The sequence below is a fragment of the Ahaetulla prasina genome, chromosome 7 (genome assembly GCF_028640845.1).
Source record: "Ahaetulla prasina isolate Xishuangbanna chromosome 7, ASM2864084v1, whole genome shotgun sequence".
Taxonomy (NCBI): domain Eukaryota; kingdom Metazoa; phylum Chordata; class Lepidosauria; order Squamata; family Colubridae; genus Ahaetulla; species Ahaetulla prasina.
The window spans coordinates 83,154,581-83,180,312 of record NC_080545.1 but is presented as its reverse complement, the minus strand read 5'-3'; the positions used below and the strand labels follow the sequence as shown (position 1 = coordinate 83,180,312).

The window sequence follows — 25,732 nt, the reverse complement described above, 5'->3', positions numbered from 1 at the left end:
AGGGGAGCTGCCAGAGGACTGGAAAAGAGCTGATGTAGTTCCCATCTTCAAAAAGGAAAAAACAGATCCAGGAAACTACAGACCTATCAGCCTGACCTCAATACCGGGAAGATTCTGGAAAAGATAATCAAGCAACGAATCACGAACACCTAGAAGCAAACAAAGTAATAACCAAAAGCCAACATGGGTTTGTCAAAACAGATCATGCCAGACTAATCTTATCGCATTCTTTGACAAAATGACAAAATTAGTAGACCAGAGGAATGCTGTCGATATAATTTACTTGGACTTCAGTAAAGCATTTGATAAAGTAGTCCATAACCTACTACTAGATAAAGTAGAAAAATGTGGGTTAGACAGCACCACCACCAGATGGATTCGTAACTCGCTGACCAACCGCACTCAACGTGTAGTCCTCAACGGAACTACATCCACATGGAGGAAGTATGCAGTGGAGTACCCCAAGGCTCTGTTTTAGGCCCAGTACTCTTCAACATCTTCATCAATGACTTGGACGAGGGATAGATGGGGAACTCACCAAATTTGCAGAGGACACCATGCTGGCAGAAATAGCCAACACTCCAGAAGATAGGCTCAAGTTACAGAAAGATCTTGACAGACTTGAACATTGGGCGCTATCTAACAAAATGAAATTCACCAGTGAAAAAGTAAGGTTCTACATTTAGGCCAAAAACAAAATGCACCAGTACCGTATATGTGGTACCTTGCTCAATAGTAGTACCTGTGAGAGGGATCTTGGAGTCCTAGTGGATAACCATTTAGATATGAGCCAGCAGTGTGCAGCAGCTGTTAAAAAGCCAACACAGTTCTGGGCTGCATAAACAGAGGATAGAATCAAGATCACGTGAAGTGTTAGTACCACTTTATAATGCCTTGGTAAGGCCACACTTGGAATATTGCATCCAGTTTTGGTCGCCACGATGTAAAAAGATGTTGAGACTCTAGAAAGAGTGCAGAGAAGAGCAACAAAGATGATTAGGGGACTGGAGGATAAAACATATGAAGAACGGTTGCAGGAACTGGGTATGTCTAGTTTAATAAAAAGAAGGACTAGGGGAGACATGATAGCTGTGTTCCAATATCTCAGGGGCTGCCACAAAGAAGAGGGAGTCGGGCTGTTCTCCAAAGCACCTGAGGGTAGAACAAGAAGCAATGGGTGGAAACTGATCAAAGAAAGAAGCAACTTAGAACTAAGGAGAAATTTCCTGACAGTTAGAACAATTAATAAGTGGAACGATTTGCCTTCAGAAGTTGTGAATGCTCCAACACTGGAAATTTTTAAGAAAATGTTGGATAACCATCTGACTGAGATGGTGTAGCGTTTCCTGCCTGGGCAGGGGGTTGGACTAGAAGGCCTCCAAGGTCCCTTCCAACTCTGTTGTTATGTTATGTTATTATGGATGGCAAAGTAATGCTCTTCATAGTGGAAATATTGGGAATTGCAATTGTAGATACATGTTTTATCTTATTATATGCAACATTTCCTCAACATGCTGTCTTCCAGAGGTGTGTGACTTGTAGGCATATCTTACACCTGGGCTTGCTGGGAATTTATCCAGAAAGCTCAGGTGAGTCAATAAAGGTTCAGATAGCTATGCTTTTTAACTGTGATTCTTCAATCTAAATTGTGCATTTTCGGAAGAAACTGTTCATACTCTTCCCCTCCCTCCCTCCTTCTTTTCTTGGTGCAGAACCAAACCTTTATTTCCACAATTAATTCTTTTGACTCCATCCAAATAATACCTAAATAAGTAAAATAATGGATCCTTTAATTTCTTACTTTTATCATTCAAAATTTTATTAGTTTATCCAAATACAATATAAAATACAAAAAGCATTGACTTCTAACTCCTTTTGATGAAGTAGAATAAGATAATAGCATCAAACCTCAACTTTTTACTTTTATATAAAAGTATATTATAAGTAATATAAACTAGCCATTTCTATAACAGCAAACCTATCTAATTGACAAAATCCAAAATCAAAGTTTCATTTTTTCCCCACCTCAAGGACAAAGTCCAAAAGTGGCTTCCAAGTAGAAATAAAGTTAATTGTGTTCTTGGCTTCAGTTTCTATCTTTAGATAGACTCATAGCAGGTTGGAGAAAAAAGACATTTAAACAGCAACATGGTTAATATTTTGGAATGACAAATGCAATAGAACTATCTATGAAAAACTAAAGGTGTGGAGATTTACTTATTCGGTGCATGTAATTAAAATATTACCTCTAGGTAACTTTGAAATTCACATTATCTAATTCTATTATTGAATTTAATGCATCTTTAAATATAGTACTTGATACAATAACACAGGAGATACACTGACAGGTATGTTTTGACAGCTTGGTTCACTTTGCTTCAACTATTGTATACTAAACATTTTACTGGAATGTGCCAATTGTCAAGGTTCCAGAAAAACCTCTTCTGCATAAAAAAAACTCAGAAGCCATTGTCTTTCAGAGTTCTTTACTAGCATGAGGAAACTGGCACACGATGAGTGATAAGGTAGGTAAAATGAGGACCCAGATTGTTGGGGGGGGCAATAAGTTGACTTTGTAAATATACAAATAGAATGAGACTATTGCCTTACACACTGTAAGCCGCCCTGAGTCTTCGGAGAAGGGCGGGATATAAATGTAAATTAAAAAAAAAAATTCCAAAACTGAACTTCCGGATTCTTTTCCCAGTTATACAAACCCCAAGAGTCCCACCCCCCTAACCCCTTTGCTGGTCACATGGTCCCACGTTCTCCCAGTTCATTCGAATATCTTCTCGCCACTCTTCCTGCAGATGTGAACACCATCCGACCTTGACCGCTTGAAGAATGTTACCATACCCCTCAACCCGCCTTCTTCCCCTCAGGGGAAAAATGTGGCAGCGTCTGGAACCCTAAAGTCTAGTATGGTTTCCAGGCCTGACACCAATGTTTTTTCTAAAGCAAGTATTATAAAGTGTAAATTATGAACGAGATAGTCAATTAACTGAAAATACGTATCAAAGCCTAAAATCAGTAGCAATTCCCTGTTATCAATATTCTCCATAGCTTATTCAAATTTCTTCTGGGTGATGGGTGCAATCGCCATTTACATTTTATTAAAGGGGTAAATGAGCAGCAACAGAACTGGGATATAATCTAAGGATTTCCAAGGTCCAGAATGAAGCCAAATTAGATAGAAACTTTAACTTGAGAACTTTATGAAGTTTTGTCTTGTCTGAGGACTAACACATCTCCATCTAGATGTAGAATCTCAGTTCTAAATGAGTACTAGAAAACAACTACCGGTAATTTTTTTACTCTGAAGGGCAATGACTAGTAAGTAGACTATTTTCACCATTTTCATTTCTTAATTCCTTAAAAAAGCAGCCAGTGACTAAGTTATCTTATGCCAAATTTCCATTGATGAGAAGAAGATAAAAGAAACTATCCCATGCTCTGTACTGCAAGTCTTAGAGAGAGAGAGGGGGAAAAAATCCCTTCGCCTCATACCATATAAAAAGAAATAAAATAAAGTGATGTCTACTCATGTTCAAAAATAAAATAAAATAATTCAAACGATTCAACTGAGAAGCACCCACAAAGCTGTCAAACTAACTTTCTCCTTGAAAGACCTTCTTAGGGCAGCTGAAGTCCAGGAGGAAGAGTGAGTGTTCTTAAAAATAGTAAACAGATTGCCTGCAACCTCCACAGAGTTGCATCATGTGGGGGGGCAGGGAAGCTTGAAAAATTTGAATTTCACCACTGCATTAAGGGGGTGCCATGGCTCATTGGTTAAAGACACAGAGAGCCCTGGTTCAAGTCCCAACCTCTGCGCAACGGGATGAGCTCCTGCTCCTGCCCCAACTCCTGCCCACCTAGCACTTCAAAAGTATGCAAATGCAAGTAGATTAATAGGTACTTCGGCGGGAAAGTAACACCTTTGCTATATAGCCATGCTGGCCACATGACTAAATAAAGTGTCTTCCAACAAGACTGTCCCCCTTGGCTAAGAAACAGAGATGAGCACCGTGCCCTAAAGCCGGACATGTCTGGACAGGAAACCTTTACCTTTTTACCTTATGGACATTACCAACACCTTAAAAACATATTTTGGAACTGGCACTGAATCCTAATGTATGAGTATCCTGACTTACATTTGTAGGCACTGCTGGTTTTACACAGAGCATCATAAATATACCAATCAACCTACAAGCAGGAGGTATAAAATAGTTTTTTTTTAAAATGGATTTCAAGTTCTCACTTCTAATGTCCACTTCTTTGGGGACAAATTTTATGAGGAGAATAGATTCTGTAGAACAACATGAAAGAACAAATTGACAGATCTTGTGATTGACAGCTCTTGTGCAGCCAGCAAATCCCTAATCATTTCTCCGTAACAAATTTTTTCGTAGGTCACAAGCTTCCTCAGAAAAGATAAAGGACACGTACAACATGTTGTGAAGCAGAAAGGAATTGTGAGAAAAAGAAAAAATGGAGGTTACAGAGAATATTTCCTTATTCTACATTTTATAAATGGCCTTCAGACAGCTGACAATTTATAGATCTTTAGGGAAACAATCTAATATGTTTCAGATTATTGTAAACTTTAGGAAATGTATTCCTTGAAATATGCACATCTACTTCTAAATATAAAGTTCGTTTATTATATTTGCACCCCTTCTGTTTGTTTTTTTCTTAACACATTACCTCAAGCTAGTATTTATAAAGTTTTGCCACCACACATTGGGATATTGATTCTTCTCAGGCGTGCTTTTTTCTTCTTCTTCTTCTTCTTCTTCTTCTTCTTCTTCTTCTTCTTCTTCTTCTTCTTCTTCTTCTTCTTCTTCTTCTTCTTCTTCTTCTTCTTCTTCTTCTTCTAACTCTTACAAGCTGTATCCAAGCCCCATATAATCATCCTCTCTTCATCTCCCCACAGATCCCTGGCCCAGAAATGTAGCGTCTAAATCTCTAGTGAACATAGTGGATTCTAACAGAAGTCAGTAACGTGACTTACTCGGGGAAGGTAAGAAGAAAAAAACATCCAACAGAGCCATGAAGCAAGGAAAGAACAAAACAATCTAAGAAATGGGCACTTGGACATACTGTATGAAGACCAATGGTTTGAACCAGATGAGTCTAGAACAGGGGTCCCCAACCTTTCAGACCTCAGGGACCACTAAATTCATAATTTAAAATCCTGCGGACCACTAATATGATCTGCCTAATGAAAGGCTGGGTGGGCGTGGCTAGGTGGTCATGTGACTGGGTGGGCGTGGCCAACTCAATGTCACTCATGTTGAGGGGCATCTCACCAGCCTCTATTTTCCCCTCCCCTGCCAGCCACTCCTCCCCTGGCTCCTTAGGGCCCCAATAGGAAGTAGTTGTTGGAGTTAAGCAGCAACCACGAGAAAGAATTGGCAAAACAGCTGGCTCAGCTCAAATTGGATCTGACCAAGAAGGAGGCTCAGCAGAAGCACCTCATTGAGGACTACGAGCATAGGTTTTCCAAGCAGAGGGAAGACCTGCGGGAATGCAAGGCCAAGTATCGGCGCCTGGAGGCTCAGCGGGCTGAGATGGTCAGCCAGTTCCAGGCCATGATGCAGTCCCACTGGAACGAGGCCCTCCGGCTCTTTGCCATCAGCAGCGTTTCCCTCCAGCCTTCACCCAAAGCCCTGCACCAGGAGGCTGAAGCGCACTCCAAGTTAGAATTTCTGCCCCCCTCCAACCCACACAAGAAGACCCTGAAGGGGGAGACTCTCTGCAGCAACACAAATATTCATTGCATGTATCTGGCCCAGGGACCATAGTTTGAGGACCCCTGATTTAGTGCAATATTAAAAATGCAAATGATTTTTCTGCGGACCACCAAAATTTTCTCGCGGACCACTAGTAGTCCACGGACCACCAGTTGGTGACCGCTGGTCTAGAAACCAGCTACTAAGTGAAAATCACTCATCAAATAAGATTTATCCCAACAAGTAGAGCAACAGCCAGTCTTATGCAGCAGAGTTTGGAAGGCCAATGACTGTTACCAAAAGGAGGCTTAGAAGAGAAATCAGCTGAGGAGAAAAACACATGTAACCTCAAAAGCTGCAGCTCATTTCTTCGGCAGTTTCCTGGCAGAGTCTGGTGAGCATCAAAGAGCAAAAGCATGGATGGGGTGAATGCGGAATGGGACAACTCGCCAGGGCTTACTCGTCACAGGACAATTCGTCGTGGCCAACTCTCAGTGGGACAACTCAACAATTCAATTTAATTATTTAAAATAATTTTTAAAAATATTTTAATTTTTGTCATTCACATTTTATTTTGTTCTCCCTTTTGCATCCTTTCTTTAATGATTCTATTGCACCATTTCTTTGATATTAGTGTAAACCTTATCCTGCAGCAAGCTGGCCGCGGAGGGTTGGCTGTGGCAACTTGGCCGTGGAGAGTTGTCCTAGACCCCTGTGAATGAGCAGAAGCAAAACTGGGCTACATTGTGCTGAGTAAAGTTAGGGGATTAACCAGAGGTGGGTTTCAGCAGGTTCTGACCAGTTCTGGAGAACCGGTAGCGGAAATTTTGAGTAGTTCAGAGAACCGGTAGTAAAAATTCTGACTGGCCCCACCCCCATCTATTCTCTGCCTCCTGAGTCCCAGCTGATGGGGAGGAAATGGGGATTTTGCAGTAACCTTCCCCTGGAGTGGGAGGGAATTGAGATTTTACAGTATCCTTCCCCCTGCTATGCCTACCAAGCCATGCCCACCAAGCCATGCCACGCCCACCAAGACACACCCACAGAACTGGTAGTAAAACTTTTTGAAACCCATCACTGGAATTAACCAAAGCCTTTTCCCCTATGTTGTAATATAATTATTAATTATATAATAATTATTCAATTGTCCTCTATCTCTTAGAAGTATATTATCTCACTGATGGCCAGATAGATTTATTTGATTAGAGAAATGACAGTTATCTACATTTATTGCTGACTAAAAACCCCTGATGGACTTTTTGCAGAAAACCAAAAAACCCTAACTTATGATTTATAGTTTTCATGATTAAACCAGATATATTATATAGGTAGTCCTCGACTTACAACCATTTGTTTAGTGACCATGCAAAGTTACAATGGCACTGAAAATGTAATTTATGAATATTTTTCACACTTATGATGCAGCATCCCTATAATCATGTAATCAAAATTTGGAGGGTTGGCTACTGGTTCATATTTATGACGGTTGCAGTGTCCCAGAGTTATGTGATCGCCCTTTGCAAGCAGGTCTGACAAGTAGTGTTAATGGAGAAACCAGATTCACTTAACAACCATGTTACTTACTTAACAACTGCAGTGATTCACTTAACAACAGTGGCAAGAAAGGTTGTCAAATGGGGAAAAATTTAATAACTGGCTTGCTTAGCAATGGATATTTGGGGCTCAGTTGTGGTCATAAGTTGAGGACTATTTGTAGAAAGAAGAGAGTTGTATTGTAACTTTAGAAAAAGAGGCAAATTTATTATAATTGCTATAAAGGAGATTGGAAACCGCTTCCTTGTATCTTTTTAATTTTTCTTCTATTTTTCTTTTACTTTCTTCCTTTCTTGCATTATTTTTCTCTTTGATTTGATTTTGTTCTGTTTTCCTCCTTATATTAAATTAGTTTAAATTAATTTTTATCATCCTCTTTAAAACTTGTAATAAAATTATATACAGAAAGATGCTGTATTTATCTTATTGAAGTGTGTGTGTGTGTGTATAAATACACACACACACATACACACACACCAGGGGTGAAAACTACTTACTTTCCTTACCAGTTCGGAAGTGCATGCGCTGCACATGCGTGCTTGCTTCGCTTGTGCACGGGTGTCACATGCGCACGCTGACCTTCTGCACATGCGCAAAACATATTACTTCTTGGTTGAAATCAGGCGTAATGACACCCGGGTGGGCGGGCGGAGCTTTGCTCCGCCATCGCTACCGGATTGCTGAACAACCGGCCACAATCTCTACTGGATCGCAAGATCCGGTCAGAACCGGGAGCACTTCACCCTTGATATACACTCACACACCTTTCAATAAGACAAGACACATCTTTCATTCACACCTTTAACATATATATTAATTTTATAAATAACTTCAAGGCTGCACACATACCTAATATACCATTGATGGTGAACCTATGGCGCACGTGCCGGAAGTGGCATGCAGAGCCATCTCTCCGGGCGCGCCAGCCGTTGCCCATTGCTTTTCCGGGTTCTGCTGTGCAAATGCACCCTGGCCAGCTGGTCTTTGCACACGTGGGAGCGCTGGAAACCAAAAGAGCAGCTCCCTGGTGCACATGCGCATGCCGGAGAGCTGCTCTTCCGGTTTGCAGCGCTCCCCTGTACATTCCAGTTTCGGCACTCAGTGCCGAAAAGGTTCGGTAATATACCTTCCTTCTCACCTTCTCCTGGTTTCTGGCCTGGTGCCTTAACCACTACACTAACCAAGGCTACATCTCTATCCGTCTCAGATGCCCAATCTCAGCTGCTTATGATCTGTGCAGCATAACATGTGGGGACAGCAGGTTACGCATGATGAAAGGGAGACTGATTGATGCTCAGTGAGATAAAACGAAACAACCCTCATAATTTGTTGGGAAAGGTCCTTTTCAACCCTTGTTGCTCTGAAAGGAAGAAAGGAATAGCTTTGTCCTTTTTAAAAAAAAAAAAAGTCTGGCAGTTCACTATCTCTGGAGCAAATCATCTGCATGTAATATGGAGAATGTGAAAATGCCAATGAAAATAAATTAGATAAAAGGGAGCCTGGAAGAATGGAGACATTGTGTTGATGCTTCAAGAATATATAAACCAATATTTATAGGATTCTAGCCATTAAAAAGTGAATTATATATACTGCCTTAAACGACTTTTGCATAATTTTAAGCCACAATAGATTCAGGAGAAACCATGCAGTTGTGAAACTCCATCACAAAAGAAACGTACGGAACCAACACTTCTGCTGTCTTTAGGTACCACAATTGAATACATAGAAGAGAAGCCCAAGATTGTTAAATATAGGTATACCTATTTGACTTACAACCACAATTAGGAGCGGAATTTGCACTGAAAATTGATCTGGTCATAAGGTGAGTCATTACATGACTAGATCCAATCTTACGACTATTTCACTGGGTCATTAAATGAATCATGAAGTTGATAAGTGGATCACACAGTTGTTAAGCCAATCCAATTGACTTTGCCTGTTGGAAGCCTGCTGGGAACCTCACAAATCATGATGACAGGACCACAAGATGCTGCAACTAAATAGCATCATAAATAACATAAATAGTATTTGTAAAGACCCCGAATTGCAATCCTGGAACCATGGAGTGATGCAAGGACAGGATGTAAATGACTTTTTCTGAGACCATCATGGTGGCGCAGTGGTTAGAATGCAGTATTGCAGGCTAATTCCACTCACTGCCAGCAGTTTAATTCTGACCGGCTCAAGTTTGACTCAGTCTTCCATCCTGCCAAGGTCAGTTAAACTGAGGACCCAGATTGTTGGGGGCAATAGGCTGACTCTGTAAACTGCTTAGAGAGAGCTGTAAAACGCTATGAAGTGGTATATAAGTCTAAGTGCTATTGCTAGTTATATTTATTCTAGTTATATACTGTAACTTTATAGTTAGGAGATTTTACATAGAGAGAGATTAACCTTGGGTATCCCGGAAGCAGTGTTCTCCGAGGCTGTAGAACTGGTCCTATTGTTCCAGCTTTTTTGTTGTGTTTGGTTCTAAATTCATCGGATGGAGAAACAAGAGAAAAAAAGTTGAGGGTGTTTTTTCTGTACAGCTGAACACAGTTTTAAAGATTTACAGGTATTTGGAAATGCTAAATTTGCACACATATCTTTTTTCCGAGCTCTATCAGAGATTGAATAATACAGATGTTATATCAATAAGAAAGATTAGCATCATGCTAATTTAAACAAAGGTCCATGAATTAAAAAAAAATCCTGCAAACATTACTGTACCAATTATTCTAGCAATTTAAATTCTGAAACGGGAGGAAAATTGGTTTTGATTTATGTGACATTAGCTTTCCACAACTTACTCAGCTATCTTTCTAAACCTTAAGTTTTACCTTTTGTTATGTGCCAAAGGTGGGGTTTTGTTTTGTTTTCCCAAAAAAGGCAATTGGATTTCGTTTTTCCTTGAAGATGTGCATTGAAACAAAAGAAATTCCATTTGACTTTTTTTCAGGAAACGCCCCCCCCCCATCTTTGGGACTTTAATAGTTCTCTAAATATTTCATTGTTCGGGGGGGGGGCTCTTTCCTGTTTAATGTGAAATGATTCATTTTTGGGGGGGAATAACTTTTAATAACAGATCAGGATTCCATTCCTATCTCCACTATGTGAATCGATTGTTACATTTGTTAGATGTGTGTTTTTTTTTAAATGCAGTTTTAGTGATGTACTTCAAAACTGTACCTGTTTAACAACATCTCTTAGATTTAATACTGTTTATTGTTTTAATGTAATACACAATCTGACAAACACACAACATATAACATAAATATTTCCTATTTCTAAACAGTGTTTCTTAGTGGTCTTCTTTTGCTTTTATACCTCTACCCCCATATCACATTTGTTATTTTATTTTCTTTCTTATCCCCTTTTCTTTATTTACATTATCTAATACTAACAGCTTTACTTTTCTAGAAGTACAGAATGTATTAGAAATGTACAATAAGTAAATAATAAATATATTATTTACTTATTGTACATTTCTAATACATTCTGTACATTCTAAATTTCTCCCCTTTATTTTTTTCCCTTTATTTCTAGACTCAAGCCATTCATACCATTTATTCCAGATTATGTAATAATCTGTCTCTTCTTTCTCTTTAATTTCTTTTGTTAACTTGTTCATTTTGGTACACTCTAAAACTTTCCCCATCACTTCTTCATCCGTTGGTATCTTTTTGTGCATATGCAATTTTGTGCATATGTTATTCGTGCAGCTGTTATAATGTGTAAAATCAGATGTTTAACAATTTTTTTTTTTAAATTTGAATTTATATCCCGCCCTTCTCCGAAGAATCAGGGCGGCTTACAATGTGTTAAGCAATAGTCTTAACAACATCTCTTAATGCACATAAAGTTCTGTGTTTTGTTTACCTGAATGTTTGTCTTTACAGGCAAATAGAACTTCAGACTTGGATCAACTCTCGGTTTGTTTTGGTCTTCCAGTGCTTTTGCCAGTTCACTCCAGCTTCCATATCCTGTGCAGACAAAAAAGACAGTGAAATAAAATCCCTTGTGTTTTTTTTAAAAAAAATTGCAATACGATTACTGCAGAAGTATAAACCCTTATACCCTTTAATCTGATGCAATACTATGTATATGATATGTCCCATACAATATGCGATGCTATGACAACATGTAAACAAAATTGTTAAAAAATTTTTAAACTGAAGGACAACCAATAGCACTAGCAATAGCACTTAGATTTATATACCACTTTACAGCCCTCTCTCACCAGGCTCAAGGTTGACTTAGCCTTCCATCCTCCTGAGGTGGGTAAAATGAGGACCAGGGTGAAATGCTACTGATTTGGGCCGGTTTGCCCAAACTGGTAGTTAAAAAATGCTTAAAAAGTAAAAAAAACAAAAAACAAAAAACCGTTCCAAAGATCAGCTTTGTGACACGTGATCATCAGAACTTTTTTTTTTACTTTTTAAATAATAATAATAATCTTTTAATTTTTATACCACTCTTCTCCCGAAGGACTCAGGGCGGTGAACAGCCAGATAAAAACAATACAATATATTACAATAAAATCACTATTTTAAAAACTTATTCAATATGTCCTAAATTAAATATAAAATACATAATATAAAATAAACCCCATTTAAAATCCAATTAAAAACCCCTGTTAAGCCAGTCCTGCTCAGAAGAATAGAAACGTCTTCAGCTCGCGGCGAAAGGTCCGGAGGTCAGGAAGTTGTCAAAGTCCTGGGGGAAGCTCATTCCAGAGGGTAGGTGCCCCCACCGAGAAGGCTCTCCCCCTGGGGGTCGCCAGCATTAAAGCATTTTTAACTACCGGTTCCAGAGAATCCCTAACTATTGGTTCCGGAGAATTTTTTTATCCCTGCTTGGGGATAAAAAAACAGCTTCTAAAGCACAACTGATCTTTGGAGAGAGAAGCAATGAAAAAATTCCAGGCAAACCATGGAGATTGCTTAACTTGCTAGTGCCTCATTAGGGCTGAAAAAAAGCTTCAAAAAAGCTAAATTCGGAATATAAGATGCATCCAAATTTTCAGCCTCTTTTAGAAGGGAAAAAAGTGTGACTTATAATCCGAAAAATACGGTATATAATATTTATTAATTTATTACAAAGGTATGAATGTCACTCTCTCACAAATATTCTACCACTATTTGCTCTGGATAAGACTGAATGAATAAGATAAAATGTCTCGCATTATAAACGAACAGGTTTTCTGTGCAAGGAAAGGAGGCAAAAGTGCAGAATGCACTTTTTTTTGCCTCAAGCAGCCAGTAAGTTGATAAGGGCAGAAAGTCAAGTCTTGTAATGGAGGTTTTTCCAGCATATGTACAGGGTTGGAAGTCATAATACAACCTTCCTTAAGTGAACTAGGGAGAAGTTTCTTGACAGGGAGAACAATTAATGAATGGAACAGCTGGCCTCCCGGAGCTGTGGGTACTGTATCACTGGAGGTTTTCAAGAAAAGATTGCACAACCATTTGTCTGGGATGGTATAAGGTCTCCTGCCTTGGGGGGTGGGTTGGACTAGAAGACCTCCAACGTCCCTTCCAGCCTTCTGATTCTATGGGTACCTTTGAATTTTTGAAGATCAGTAGAACTATCCTAATTCTTAGCTAGCAGGGGTGTCAAACTCAAGACTTGCAAGCTGGATCCAGCCCACAGGGTGCTTAGATCTGGTCCGTGGGGCCACCCTGGAAACAGTGAAGGTCCGGCCCGTGGTACCTCTGCCAGTGAAAACAGAGCTCGAGAGGGATGCAGGGCCAGTGGTGGGATTCAGCCAGTTCGCACCACTTCGGGAAAACCGGTTGTTAACTTTCCGAGCAGTTTTGTGAACTGGTTGTTGGAAGAAATCATTAGGGCAGAGAACCGGTTGTTACATTATTTGAATCCCACCACTGCACACGGCCCTCCCAAGCTCTGTTTTCACTGGCAGAGGGTTGCAAGAGGCTGTTGCAGCTGAAAACGGAGCTCAGGAACCTGTTTTCACTGGCAGAGTGCTCAGGCCACCACCGGCACCCCCAACACAAAAGCTGGCCATGCCCACCCCGGGCCCCCAAGATCAAACACAACCCTGATGTGGCCCTCAATGAAATTGAGTTTGACACCCATGGTGTAGACGTTAAGACATCAGACTACAAACTAAGGGACTGTGAGGTCAAGTCCCATTTTGGGCACAAAGCCAGCTGGGTGACCTTGAGCTGGTCACTCTTTCTTTGCCCTAGGAAGATAACTTCTGAAATGTCCAGGCAGGTACCAGGAGTTAAAACTGACTCTAAAGTGTGCACTACACACACACACACACACACACACACACACACACACACACACACACACACACGGGCAAGGGCACAGGCACTCTGCCAGGAGAAGGTGAGTGTAGTAAAACCAGAATCTGTGACCATTTGACTAAACTTTGTTTAGGAAATGGAAACATTACAACAGCAAGAATCCTTTGAAAAACTGTCAGCAGGAACAAGCAATAAGGCACTGAGACTCTGAATAAACAAGTCACATCTGTGTGACACAATCCCTGTAGTGGAATGGAATACCACAAATATTTCTTTTCTTTAACTTGTTTATGTAAATCCTGCAACAAAGATAAACCTACTCACAGGCTATCTTAAGACTGTTAAGGTAAAGGTTGTTGTGACCCCGACTCGAGCAGGTAGCAACAAACGTAGTCCTTAGTAAAAATACACTTTATTCAAACAGCTGGGAATTAATTCATTCCCAGCGCCGGGTAACTCGAAACAAAACAAAGGCTTCACAAACAAACAGTCTTTGGTTATCTCAAACCTGGTTCAATCTGGATAACTGCCAAGGTCTTTTCTGATAAACGTCAAGAGTAGAGAACAGAGCAAAGAGCGCAGCTGCGACGTTGCTTTCCGGCAAACTGAGACACCGGTGCTGGTCTCCTTTTAAACCTTATGGGAGGGGCCAATCATCTCTTGGCCCTACTCCCGAGGTGACCTCTCTGCTTGAACTGCTCCTGCCTTCTGGCAGCTCTTCTCCTGCGGGCATTAGGAACAGGCTCATCGCAGTCTGATTCCACTGACAGCTCCCCAGGCTGCTGATGGATCACAACAAAGATAAAGGTTCCCCCTCGCATATATGTGCTAGTCGTTTCCGATTCTAGGGGGTGGTGCCAGTGGTGAAATCTGAACCGGTTTGCTACTGGTTCACCGGCCGCACATGCTGGCCGCACATGCGCAGTATGCACAAAATGCACACTGCATGCGTGTACATGCAGAATACACACCAAACGTGTGGAAAAAGAAGGTTTTGGAAGGCAAGTATAACAGCAAGGGGAGGGGAGACAGCTGTGCCGCATGATTTAGATTCACATAGAAAGCAGGATTTCCTGCTTTCTACCGATTTTAAATTGCACGGCACAGCTGATCATCAGAAATACTGGTTCGGAGGAATCGGTAGGTTTTTTTTACTACTGGTTCACCCGAACCAGTAGTTTTTATCACTACCGATTCTCCCGAACTGGTGCAAACTGGTAGAATTTCACCACTGGGCAGTGCTCATCTCCGTTTTTAAGCTGAAGAGCCAGCGCTGTCTGATGACAATTCCGTGGTCATGTGGCTGGCATGACTAAATACCGAAGGTACATGGAACACTGCTATCTTCCCACTAAAGTGGTCCTTATTTTTCTACTTGCATTTTTAGATGCTTTCAAACTGCTAGATTGGCAGAAGCTGGGGGAGCTCACTCTGTTATGTGGTGCTAGGGATGTGAACCGCCGAATTGTTGACCGTTCTGATTGACAAGCTCAGTGTCTTAGGCACTGAGCCACCACGTCCCCTATTTAAGACTGTTGGTAGAGGTTAAATGCTGTAGTGGATTATTTGCAGAAGAGGGGGAACATTATTCCAGGAAAAACAAGCAAATGTATGTATGTATATACCAGGGGTGAAATCTGAAAATTTCCCTACCGGTTCTGTGGGCGTGGCTTAATTGGTGGGCATGGCTTGGTGGTCAGATGGTTGGGTGGGCATGGCCAATAACAATAAATAATAAAAATAATAAACAAAGTATAAAAAAACAATAAGGGGTACCAAAAACCAACTTTCACACTTTACACACACAAACACAACACAACACAACTGACTCACACACAATGTAAAAGCAGCTGCACTTCACAGCCACAAAAAGCTCAAAAACCAACTTTCACACTTTACACACATACAACACAACACCACACCCACCCACCCACCCACACACACACACACACACAATACCACATACAGCTTTCTGAGATTTTGTGTGTTTGTGTAGTTAGAGTGAAACACTACAGAAACACACCAAATCTCAGAAAGCTGCACAAATATTTTATTTTATTATTAAGGTTTGTGGACTTCAATTCCCAGAGTTCCTCAGCTAGCAAAGCCAGCCAGCATTAGTAGCTCAGTGATGAAATAGATTAGCTAAGTTTAGATTAGTTCTGTCTGGTGCTGAAAGTGAAACTGGGGCTTTCGGGCTGGGAAAAAAGCCATGCGGTGGATCAGTAATCAGGTAAGTGCCTTAGAATCTCTTAAAAGGAGGATTTCTACATGTTTTCTACAGAAAACATGTTTTTTAAGGTTCTGCTGATGAGGAACTCAGGTGAGATCCCCAGAGTAGCCTTTAAATTTTTTTTTAAGTTTAAAGGCTCTGCTGATCTCAGCTGAGGGGCGGGATCCTCAAAGGCAACAAAGGCATGTTTCGGCTGAAGCAAAACCTTCTTTTAAAAGTAAAAAAAAACCCTCTGCTGATGGTGGGGCTCAGCAGAGGCAGGGGGGTGGGGCCAGGGATTTTTGCTACCGGTCCTCCAAACCAGCAGCCGCCATTGCTACTGGATCGCGCGAGCCGGTCCGATCCGGGAGCATTTCACCCCTGGTATATACGCATGTATTTATGTATGAAAAATAGTGAATGTGATATAGCAGTTATATTGACCTTTGTTTATGTTCTGCATATCACCTTTAGAACTGTCAAGAAGCAAAACATGCCACTTGGCATAGTTATTCCAGAACTGCCTCCCTAAAATTAAAAGGGAATGACAACTAACTATTGATCTCTTACTAACTGGGGAAAAATAGCTTTACCAATTTAGCTCATTGGTAATTTCCTTATAAACATATTATAAATCTTACAAAACTGCAACTCTTAATAGCTATTTGCAAAATCTAAAAGAGATAAGAGTCTATTAACAGTCAAATGTAACTTTTGATTTTGAGCTTATTTAGGATAACAATCATATTTGGGGCTCTCAGAAAATGCAATTAATGTAGTAATAAATCAGATGTGAATAAAGGTGTTAATTTTTCAGCCAAAACTGTTGCCCACACTTTTAAGTATTGCTGATCAACAGCAACCTAGCAACCAGCAACAGAAACTGAATCTATGATGCATTAGGACCGGGCTATCTATGGGACCGTCTACTGCCGGCCTCTATCTCCCATCGTCCAGTACGTTCCCACAGAGAGGGACTCCTCAGGGTGCCGTCAGCCAGACAGTGTCGACTGGCGGCCCCCAGGGGGAGGGCCTTCTCTGTGGGGGCTCCTACCCTGTGGAACAAACTTCCTCTCGGACTTCGACAACTACCTGACCTTAGGACCTTTCGCCGCGAACTTAAAACTTATTTATTTTGTATGGCTGGACTAGCTTGATTTTTACCTTTAAATTTTAATTGAATTTGATGGGTTTTTAAAGTTTTGTAATTTTATGGGGGAGTATGTTATTTTAACATTTGGGGCAAATTTAAATTAGTTTTTTAAGGGATGTTTTTAACTATTGTGTGTATCTGTATTTTATCTGCCTGTTCACCGCCCTGAGTCCTTCGGGAGAAGGGCGGTATATAAATTAAAATATTCATTCATTCATTCATTCATTCATTCATTCATTCATTCATTCATTTGCACATTTTAGGAAATGCAGATAATAAATACATACAAGGGAAGATTTATTGAGAAAAGATGGTTGGATAATTTTTGCAATTTCTTCAAAAGCTATTGACCAAAATAGACTAGTTGGATGCAATTAAAATATTAATTTGCACATTATTTGCATCTACCAATTTGCCTGTTATACCAAAGCAATAGAGAAATGTAACAATATATATAATTTTAATGGCATATAGTACTACCTATGGATTATGTTCATCATCAATTATTAATGACTTGCTGAAATAGATTTAAAATAGATTCTATTTTATTTTTTATTTGAATTCTCACACAATTCATAAAGGTCAAAGCATATTGGTTGGGGAATTCTGGGAGTCAAATTCCCCATGAGGGAAGTCACCCCTCCTAGAAAAATAAAATATGTTGAGAAATATTTAAAAAGACAGAATATTATATTTCCCTAAAGAAGAAACATGTTTTTAAAGACAGAAAGCAGCTCCCTGCCCCCAGCAGTTATTTGGTGCCCATTAAGAAAGACTGGGCCATCCTATCTACAAGATGACCTTCAACTCTAGGGTGATGGGATTAAGACATGACCCTCCAGATAGGATTGTCTAGCAGCAGAGCTCACTGCATTGCAAAATCTCCTAAGGACATTGCATCGGCCCAAGCTTTAACCAAACTTAGACAAAACTCCTAGGATTTGCACATGGCCCCATGGGAGTCTGACAATAGCCAATAGAATACATGTTCTTGTACAGGAACAGGAAGCTCAAGTGCAAAGCCCAAGAGAAGGTATAAAAGCCCCTCACTCTCAACTCCATGTGGTCAGCTGCACCAGAGAACCATGTGCTTGGTGGTTCTCTTTATTAAACCCTCTTTCCAATCAGCCTCCAGCCTCCATTTTGTCTCCAGTGTCTTTCTCCCAGCTTGGAACTGAGCCAGATGGATATTTCTTCCAACACTCACATCGTAAAAGTTGCCAAGGTTGAGAAATACAAACACAGAAAATGACTTGACCAACATCTCCCATCCTTTGCAGTCTTCCTACCTAGCTTTCCTCACAAAAGTCTATCATGCTCTTCTGATATATTTTGATTTGTTTGGTAAATCACAAATAAATTGCTTTGAAAGACTTGGACATAGAATTTAAATTCTTAAATATTTTTAAGAAAGTTGATCTGGCCCTTCCTCTGTCTTGCCATTTTGTACCATGTGTCTATGAAAATATACGACTCCTCTTTTCCCACTTGTGTTTCGGATTCCCGGTGGAAATCTCTCAAATTTCTCGATGGGCTCCGGCTCCAGTTTTTACATCATCGCCGCCTCTCTTCTTTTCTCTACATTCTCTGAAGGACTTCAGAGGCAAAAGGAAACGCAACACGGTGCTATTAATAAATGATGGCCGGACCTCTTATGCCTCTGTCATCTCCTCTTTTCAAGCAAGTAAGTGATCTGCCTTTGTAAAGAGTCTGGCAAACAATCCAAGTGGAACCAGGGCATTTTCATGCCACCCTGGCAGATGGTTAACCGAAAGGGCTGAAAAACAATCTTCCAACAGTGTTAGCACCTAGAAAGTAATAGGCTAGTGTACAAGCCAAGACTTGATCAAGTTATTGGCTCAGAAATAGGCCACCAGGGATTGCTTTGGGGACTCAGATAATCAAGATCCATATATAGTATCAGTTGATGAGGCAATCGCAGTATGTTAACTCGCCATTGCAGATCAGCATGGCTTCATGCTTAAATAAATCAGCATCTCTTAGCTCACTATCAGTTGAACAGGATGAGCTAATGCAAGCTTCCCCAACAAGGTATCTTCCAGATATGTTGGACCCCAATTCCCAATTTGGAGAGGTGCTCAGTGGCTAAGACACTGAGGTTGTCGATCGAAAGGTCGGCAGTTCAGTGATTCGAACCCCTAGCGCTGCGTAACAGGGTGAGCTCCCGTTACTTGTCCCAGCTTCTGCTCAGACAAGCACGTAAAAAATGCAAATAGAAAAATAGGGACCACCTTTGGTGGGAAGGTAATAGCGTTCCGTGTGCCTTAGTCATGCTGGCCACATGACCACAGAGACCATCTTTGGACAGCGCTGGGTCTTTGGCTTTGAAACAGAGATGAGCACTGCCCCCTGGAGTCAGGAACGACTAGCACATATGTGCGAGGGGAACCTTTACCTTTTAACCTTTACTTCAACTCCTCTGGGGAGGACCCAATTGGCAGAAACCAATCTAAAGCTACAGAAGATTGTAAATATCTTATGGATACAAACATACACATGCCTCTATCTCTAGCTACACACAAACACAAAGTTTCCAATCTTTTGAAATTATTGATGAGTAACTGTGAATTCACAGTAGCACCTCTCTATAACAAATAAACTCACATGCCAAACTTATAAACTCACCTCTCTCTAACTTGACATTTTCTAGCTTCCATACAAGTCAGAAGAAAGAGTACCCCTGTCTTAGGAGTTGCATTAAGTTTAATGGATGAATCCTTAATGCCAGGACCTGTTTTTTTCAGGCTTGCACAGGTTGCTCTAATGAATAGAAGACATGTGCTACGCTCACACTCAAGTCTAAAGCACTTCTTCCAAATGGTTTCTCAAGCACGCACGTGCAAAATATAAACCTTAAGTTCCACTACTAAATGCCTGCTTAGACCAATAGGTCATTCAGAAGCAAGTTATAGTCCAGAAAGGCAGAATCAGTTTAGCAATTATTATTAGCATCACATTTTTCATTTTTATAAAAAGACTTTTCTGAGCATGATGTTCTTACTGTATTCTAGGTGATTTCTAGTTGGTACTTTAAACCATTACGTATATGGAAACTGGAAACTGGAAATTTAATCCAGAAATGATAAAGAAGGTCTATATCCTTTAGAGGTGTTATAGACTTCATCATGATTGGCAGAACAGCTATGATATTCATGTCTCTCCCCATGCCACATAAAAGACCATTAACCAGAACATTACCTGTCTGGATACCCTGATCTACCAAGACCTTTCAGTCTTTCTCCTAATGTCTTAGACACCAAGTTAACCACAGGAGTTTCCATAGAAATAGTGGAACTGATTCCGCAGAGACCTCAGCAGCTGTTCCCTTGTTCCTTCCCCCTTTGTCTTACCTAGGTCTTTTGCTTATTAAACCAATTAAAATAAAGCAATGTGCATGGCACCCTTGAGTCCAAAAACAAAACAAAAACAAAACAAAACCCCAGCAAAGAAGCCACTTAATGAAAGCGGGAATTGAGGAAGTATAGTCAGATGTAATATGTCTGATTTAACTTGTCCAGTTTCATTTTACCTGTAAAATGAGAATGAGTAGAACTTTTAGGGGCATTCTTTTGCTGCATTTTATAGCCCTTCAATCTGCAGCCAAGCCTTGGTTAATGGTGGAGCTTTGCAATAATTTTAGACCTAACACACAGAATTTGCTTCTCACTCTTGTTCCAGGGTGGATGGGGCTCTCAATGTAATGTTTCAGTGGAACAAAACCAAACCAGATCACGAGATTCACAGACGATTTGAAACAAGAAGGTGGTCAGATTTCAGAAATTCGGATAGGGGACGAGGTGATGGTCTTCTTAATTTTAATCTTTAAAACCAGTAAAATGCTGGGGAGGGAGGCTTACATTAGGCAACAAAGATTGGAGGCCCATCTAAAGAAATAAAATCTAAAACAATACAGACTATACTAAAAGAGTTTATTTTTTTATTTATTTTGTCAAGTACGTATTAGATAATATATATAAGTATAAGCATGAATTGAATACATAAAATGAATACAATTAAAGGGAACATTAGGACAGGGATGGTAGGCACGCTGGTGTGCTTATGCACGCCACTTACAGATCTCTTAGGAATAGGGTGAGGTCAGGGGTGAAATGCTCCTGGTTCGGACTGGATCACCCGATCCAGTAGCGATGGCGGTGGGTGGATCGGAGAACCGGTAGCAAAAATCTCTGCCCCCCCATCATGCCCAGCTGAGCCGTGCGATCATCAGAGGGGTTTTTTTGTTTTGTTTTTAAAGCATTTGTTCTTCAGCCTTATAGCAACAAATATTTCACAGGACATTGAAAACATGGCTTTGCCATCAGTTCTGGTGCCCTGATAACAGGGATTAGCTTCTGCTTAGAAGTCTTAGTTGTCTTAATTGTGTTAAACCGAGTTTCTTGACTGCTGTGTCATTTTTGCTGTTTTTAAATTATTATTATTTTCTTTTAACTGATAGCTTCCCACAGCCCTATATATAAGATGGGTGGCCAAACAGGTTTGTTAAATAAATAAATAAAATTTGAGCAATCCTTTAAATATCTTCACTGATATTAAATGTTGTTAGGTGGTCAAAAGCTCCTCTCAATGCTTAAATGTATCCCCTTGCTGCGAATGATGATGCTAAATTTAGGAGGGGGAGGGAAAATGTGATGAGTGGATATTAGAATTGCCATACTCCAAGAATGGTGACATAAGACACCTCTTCCTATTTAAATTCCAAAAGGTGGGAGAAGTGAGAAGAGAGGGATTTCGGAAGTGTCAGCAGGGAAACGGGTCAAACAGAAGCTTAGAATTGTAGCCAAGGAAATCACCCAACTGTAAAACGTCCATTTAGAAAGATTTATTTCTTGCCAGGTAAGGCAGAGTACAGACACTTGTAGAATAGAAGTTATCAGAAATCATCGCACCATGACAACTAAACAAAGTTAAACAATCTAAAAATAATTGTCCTAAACAGTAATCTTCTGTTTGTGTGTGCCTTTAAGTCAGGGGTGAAATCTACTTACCTTCCCTATTGGTTCGGAAGTGCACGCGCCGCACGTATGTGCGTCACATGCGTGCACCAACCCTCTGTGCGTGTGCAAACCATTCTGCGCATGTGCAGAGGGTAAAAAACAGGTTACTTCCTGGTTAAAACCAGGAAATAATGACAACCAGGTAGGTGGGCAGAGCTTCGAGTTGCCATCACTATCGGTTCTCCGAACCATTGGCCATCATCGCTACCGGTTCGGTCGAACCGGGTTGAACTGGGAGCATTTCACCCCTACTTTAAGTTAGTGTTGATTGCTGAAGACTACCTGGACTAGTCCCTGCAGTTTTCTTGGCAAGGTTTTCAGAAGTGGCTGTAGGAGATGACCAGAATGAGCCTGATGATGCATCAAATGCATCATCAGTCATGAGTCCCTTCGTGCTCATAAGAGATCTAAATCCACCCACCTTGAATTTCTTCTACTTTTACCTCCCACTAATTTCCTTTGGCCATTAGTACTTCTTGGTGGGCGTGGCCATGGTGGGCATGGCCTAGTCGGCCTCCTGCACCATGGCGTTTTTGCCCTCCCTGGGCTCCGGAGGCTTTTTTCAAACCTCCGGGAAGATGAAAATGGCCTCCCAAGTCTTTGGAGGCCATCTGAAGGGCAGAAACGGGCCCATTTCGTGCCTTCCCAAACTTCCGGTAGGCCCATTTTTTGCCCTCCCCAAGCCTCCGCGTACGCCCTGCACTTACCTGCATCCAAAACGGGCCGTGTGGGGATTCCTGGGAGGAGCGGGGGGGTGGGTGGGTGGGGCCAGCCAGGAGTGGGATTTGGGGGTTTTCCAAACTGCACAAAATCTTAGCTAGAGGTTCTCCCGAACCCCTGCGAACCCTCAGCAACCCACTCCTGGAATAATACCATTGAAATAGTGTACCTGGATTTCTTTGAATACGTCATGACATTCTCCTTCATAAAAGATTAAAATATGAGGTAGATGATGCTAATTTTAAATGGAATCATGGTTTTTAGAGTGCTTATTAAGGGCTCTACTTCACTTTGGAGGGAAGGAAGAAGCGTAGTGCCACAAGGCTCTATCCTACACCCTATACTCTTAGATAATTTAGGAGACGGTTATGGAATTTGCAGATGACAGAGTTTGGAGGGATGCAAATCAAAAGGATTTAGAGGCTTGAGCAGTAATCTGAGAGGAAGATGATGCAAATAAACCGAAGAAATCTGCAAGGTGAAAAGCACAGATATAGGATGGGGGAGCCCTAGCTCAGTATTACTGCATGTAAAAAGAATCTGGGTATTTTTCCTCAATTACAAGGTAAGCATGAGCCAGTGGCATGATTATAGGTAGCAATTGTTCCACTTGACTCTGCCCTGTTCAGACTCCAGTTGGAATATGGCGTCCAGTTCTAGGCACTATAATTCAAAAAGAACTAAAAATGGAAACATGTTCAGAGAAAATCTACCAATACGGTATGGTGTTGGGAAACCAAACCTTATGAGGAACTGTTAAAGAATCTGGATGTATTTAACCTACATGAAGACGGAAAGGAAGGCAGTCTTTAAAAAATGTGAAGGGTTATCATACAGAAGAGGAAGCCTTAAGGGCAGGATAAAGTTAAAACAATAAGGAAGTAAGTGCCACTGTTCCGAACCTAGCCAGTAAGAAATGAGGTCACACCATTGGTAGAACAATTCCCCTTTACTCGTCTCTCTACTTGGCACAACAGTTAAATGGAAATCTGGCCAGCATTACAGGCTTTCCGCCGGCCAAATGATTATGAGGGCTCAGCAAGTCCTGGCCCCGATGGCTTGCTCCAGGCCTGCTCCAGCAAAGACTCTCTAGCTGCTGCTGCCTCGCTCTTCCAGGGCTCCTCCAAGTCGGTGGCGCCCCCCCTTCGTGCGCCCGTTGCAACACCCAGCACCTGACATCCAGTTGTGCAGGGGTCTCCAACCTTGGCAACTTTACGACTTGTGGACCTCAACTCCCAGAATTCCTCAGCCAGCATGTGCTGGCTGAGGAATTCTGGGAGTTGAAGTCCACAAGTCATAAAGTTGCCAAGGTTGGAGACCCCTGCAGTAATGCACCCCATGCGACCCCCTTCCCCCCCTCACTATGGCAACTCCAAAACATCTCGGATGTTGACAGTAAGTTCAGGCTTGATATCAAGGAGGAATTTCTGTGACCATATCAGCTGTTAGCCAGTAGAACAAAACCATTACAGGAAGTTGTGAGTTCTCCTTCACTGAAGTTCTTGAAGCAGAGGTAGAATAGTCATTTGTTAGAGAGGCTCTAGTGCACCAAGCAAGGCCTTGGGCAAGGTGACTTCTAAGGTACTGTATTTTCCAACTCTATTTCATAATGTCAATTTAAGAAAAGTATGTATTGTCCCAAAGGTGCTTTTTCCAAAAGGCAACTGGACTTTCTTGGGTTTTTTTGTTTTGAAAACAAGAGTTCAGCTTCTTGGATGAGAAGCGAAACGTTTTCAAAAGAAAAAAAACAACCACCAAGAAATCCCAGTTGCCTTTTGGGAAAACAGTTTTGGGGCAACCATGACTTGGATGATTGAGAATCTCCATCGACATTTTCAACGTATTAGATACCTGCAGTCTGTAAATCTTAACTTATTTCTCTAATTGAAGTTCTTGGAAATTTTGATAAAGGCCAGCTTTTCAAGCAACAATTACAGTATGTGGAAATTCTGAACAGCTTTATTGAGCTGGCCATGATTCCTTCAGTGTTGGTTTGAACAACAGTGTCAAATAAAATATAGTTTTGCCAGAAATACTCATTCTCCAGCTTCTCTCCAAATGTTTTTCACCCTGATTAGCAGTTGGTTGGTCTTCATAAGCATTGCCAGGGGTTCAATCCTCACTGGCTCCAGGTTGACTCAGCCTTCCATCCATCCGAGGTCAGAAAAATGAGGACCCAGATTGTTAGAGGTAATATGCTGACTCTCTAAACTGCTTAGAGAGGGCTGTAAAGCACTGTGAAGCAGTATATAAGTCTAAGTGCTATTGCTATTGACTTCACTATCCTGTTCCTTTGTAATTCTTACCGGAGCGGTTGCCAAAATAACAAGTATAGCCTGTCAACACTCATTCCACAAATGACTAGAGGGATCTAGGATAAGTCTTGATGAAATGGTTTTTTTCCCCTTCACCACAAATGGGAGGAACAGCTGTCATTTAGAAATGCTAGAGGTGCCCAGGTGGTTTTTGACTCCTGCTGGACCTCCATGCCTTGCAACAGGGGTGGGTGTGGGTGGGGGAGTTGTTGCTGCCATCTGGGATTGATAGAATAGGAATTGCTTGTTGCTTGGAGTTTAATGGCTCCTTCCATGCATCAATATCAGCATGAAAATAATTGCTCCATGATTTCTTAGCGGTAAGAGCTATCAAATCTGAGCTTCAATATCTAGATGATTATTAGATGCAGCATTTTTTTCAGAGTATCTTTTTTGCTCGTCTTGTGGGATCTGAACTTTTGCAATGTCCGGTATGGATTCCATAAATGCTACAGGCATTCTAGTTGTAATATTTCTTGGCTTTATTGAGTATACACAGGTTATGGAAATACTTATCGCGATAACAGCATTTCTTCCTCCAGTTTGGTACAAGTGGAATATGAGTTCCTCTCTTCACGATCAAAACTCTCCAGGTTTAAAATAAAAATCAGCCAGAGGATTCTCTTTCCATGTAGCATGGAATCAATTAAAGGGCAGGGTAATATGTATATTCACATTTTACATCAACTGTCTTTTTTAAGACAAAAAAAAGTCTGTAATGCTTTGTTCCACATGGAACAAAGACCAAAG

General features: G+C 41.0%; 1 protein-coding gene across 2 annotated transcripts in view; it reads right to left on the bottom strand.

Annotated features, from left to right (window-relative positions):
* B4GALNT3 (beta-1,4-N-acetyl-galactosaminyltransferase 3) overlaps positions 1-25,732 on the bottom strand; it is a 103,586-nt gene that overhangs the window by 40,560 nt on the left and 37,294 nt on the right. For both annotated transcript variants that reach the window (XM_058190261.1, XM_058190262.1), the window contains exons 2-3: positions 11,148-11,251; positions 9,681-9,758 (exon numbers count right to left, since the gene is read on the bottom strand). In XM_058190261.1, the coding sequence (XP_058046244.1) occupies positions 9,681-9,758; positions 11,148-11,251 (182 nt within the window). The remainder of the gene's footprint in view (positions 1-9,680; positions 9,759-11,147; positions 11,252-25,732) is intronic.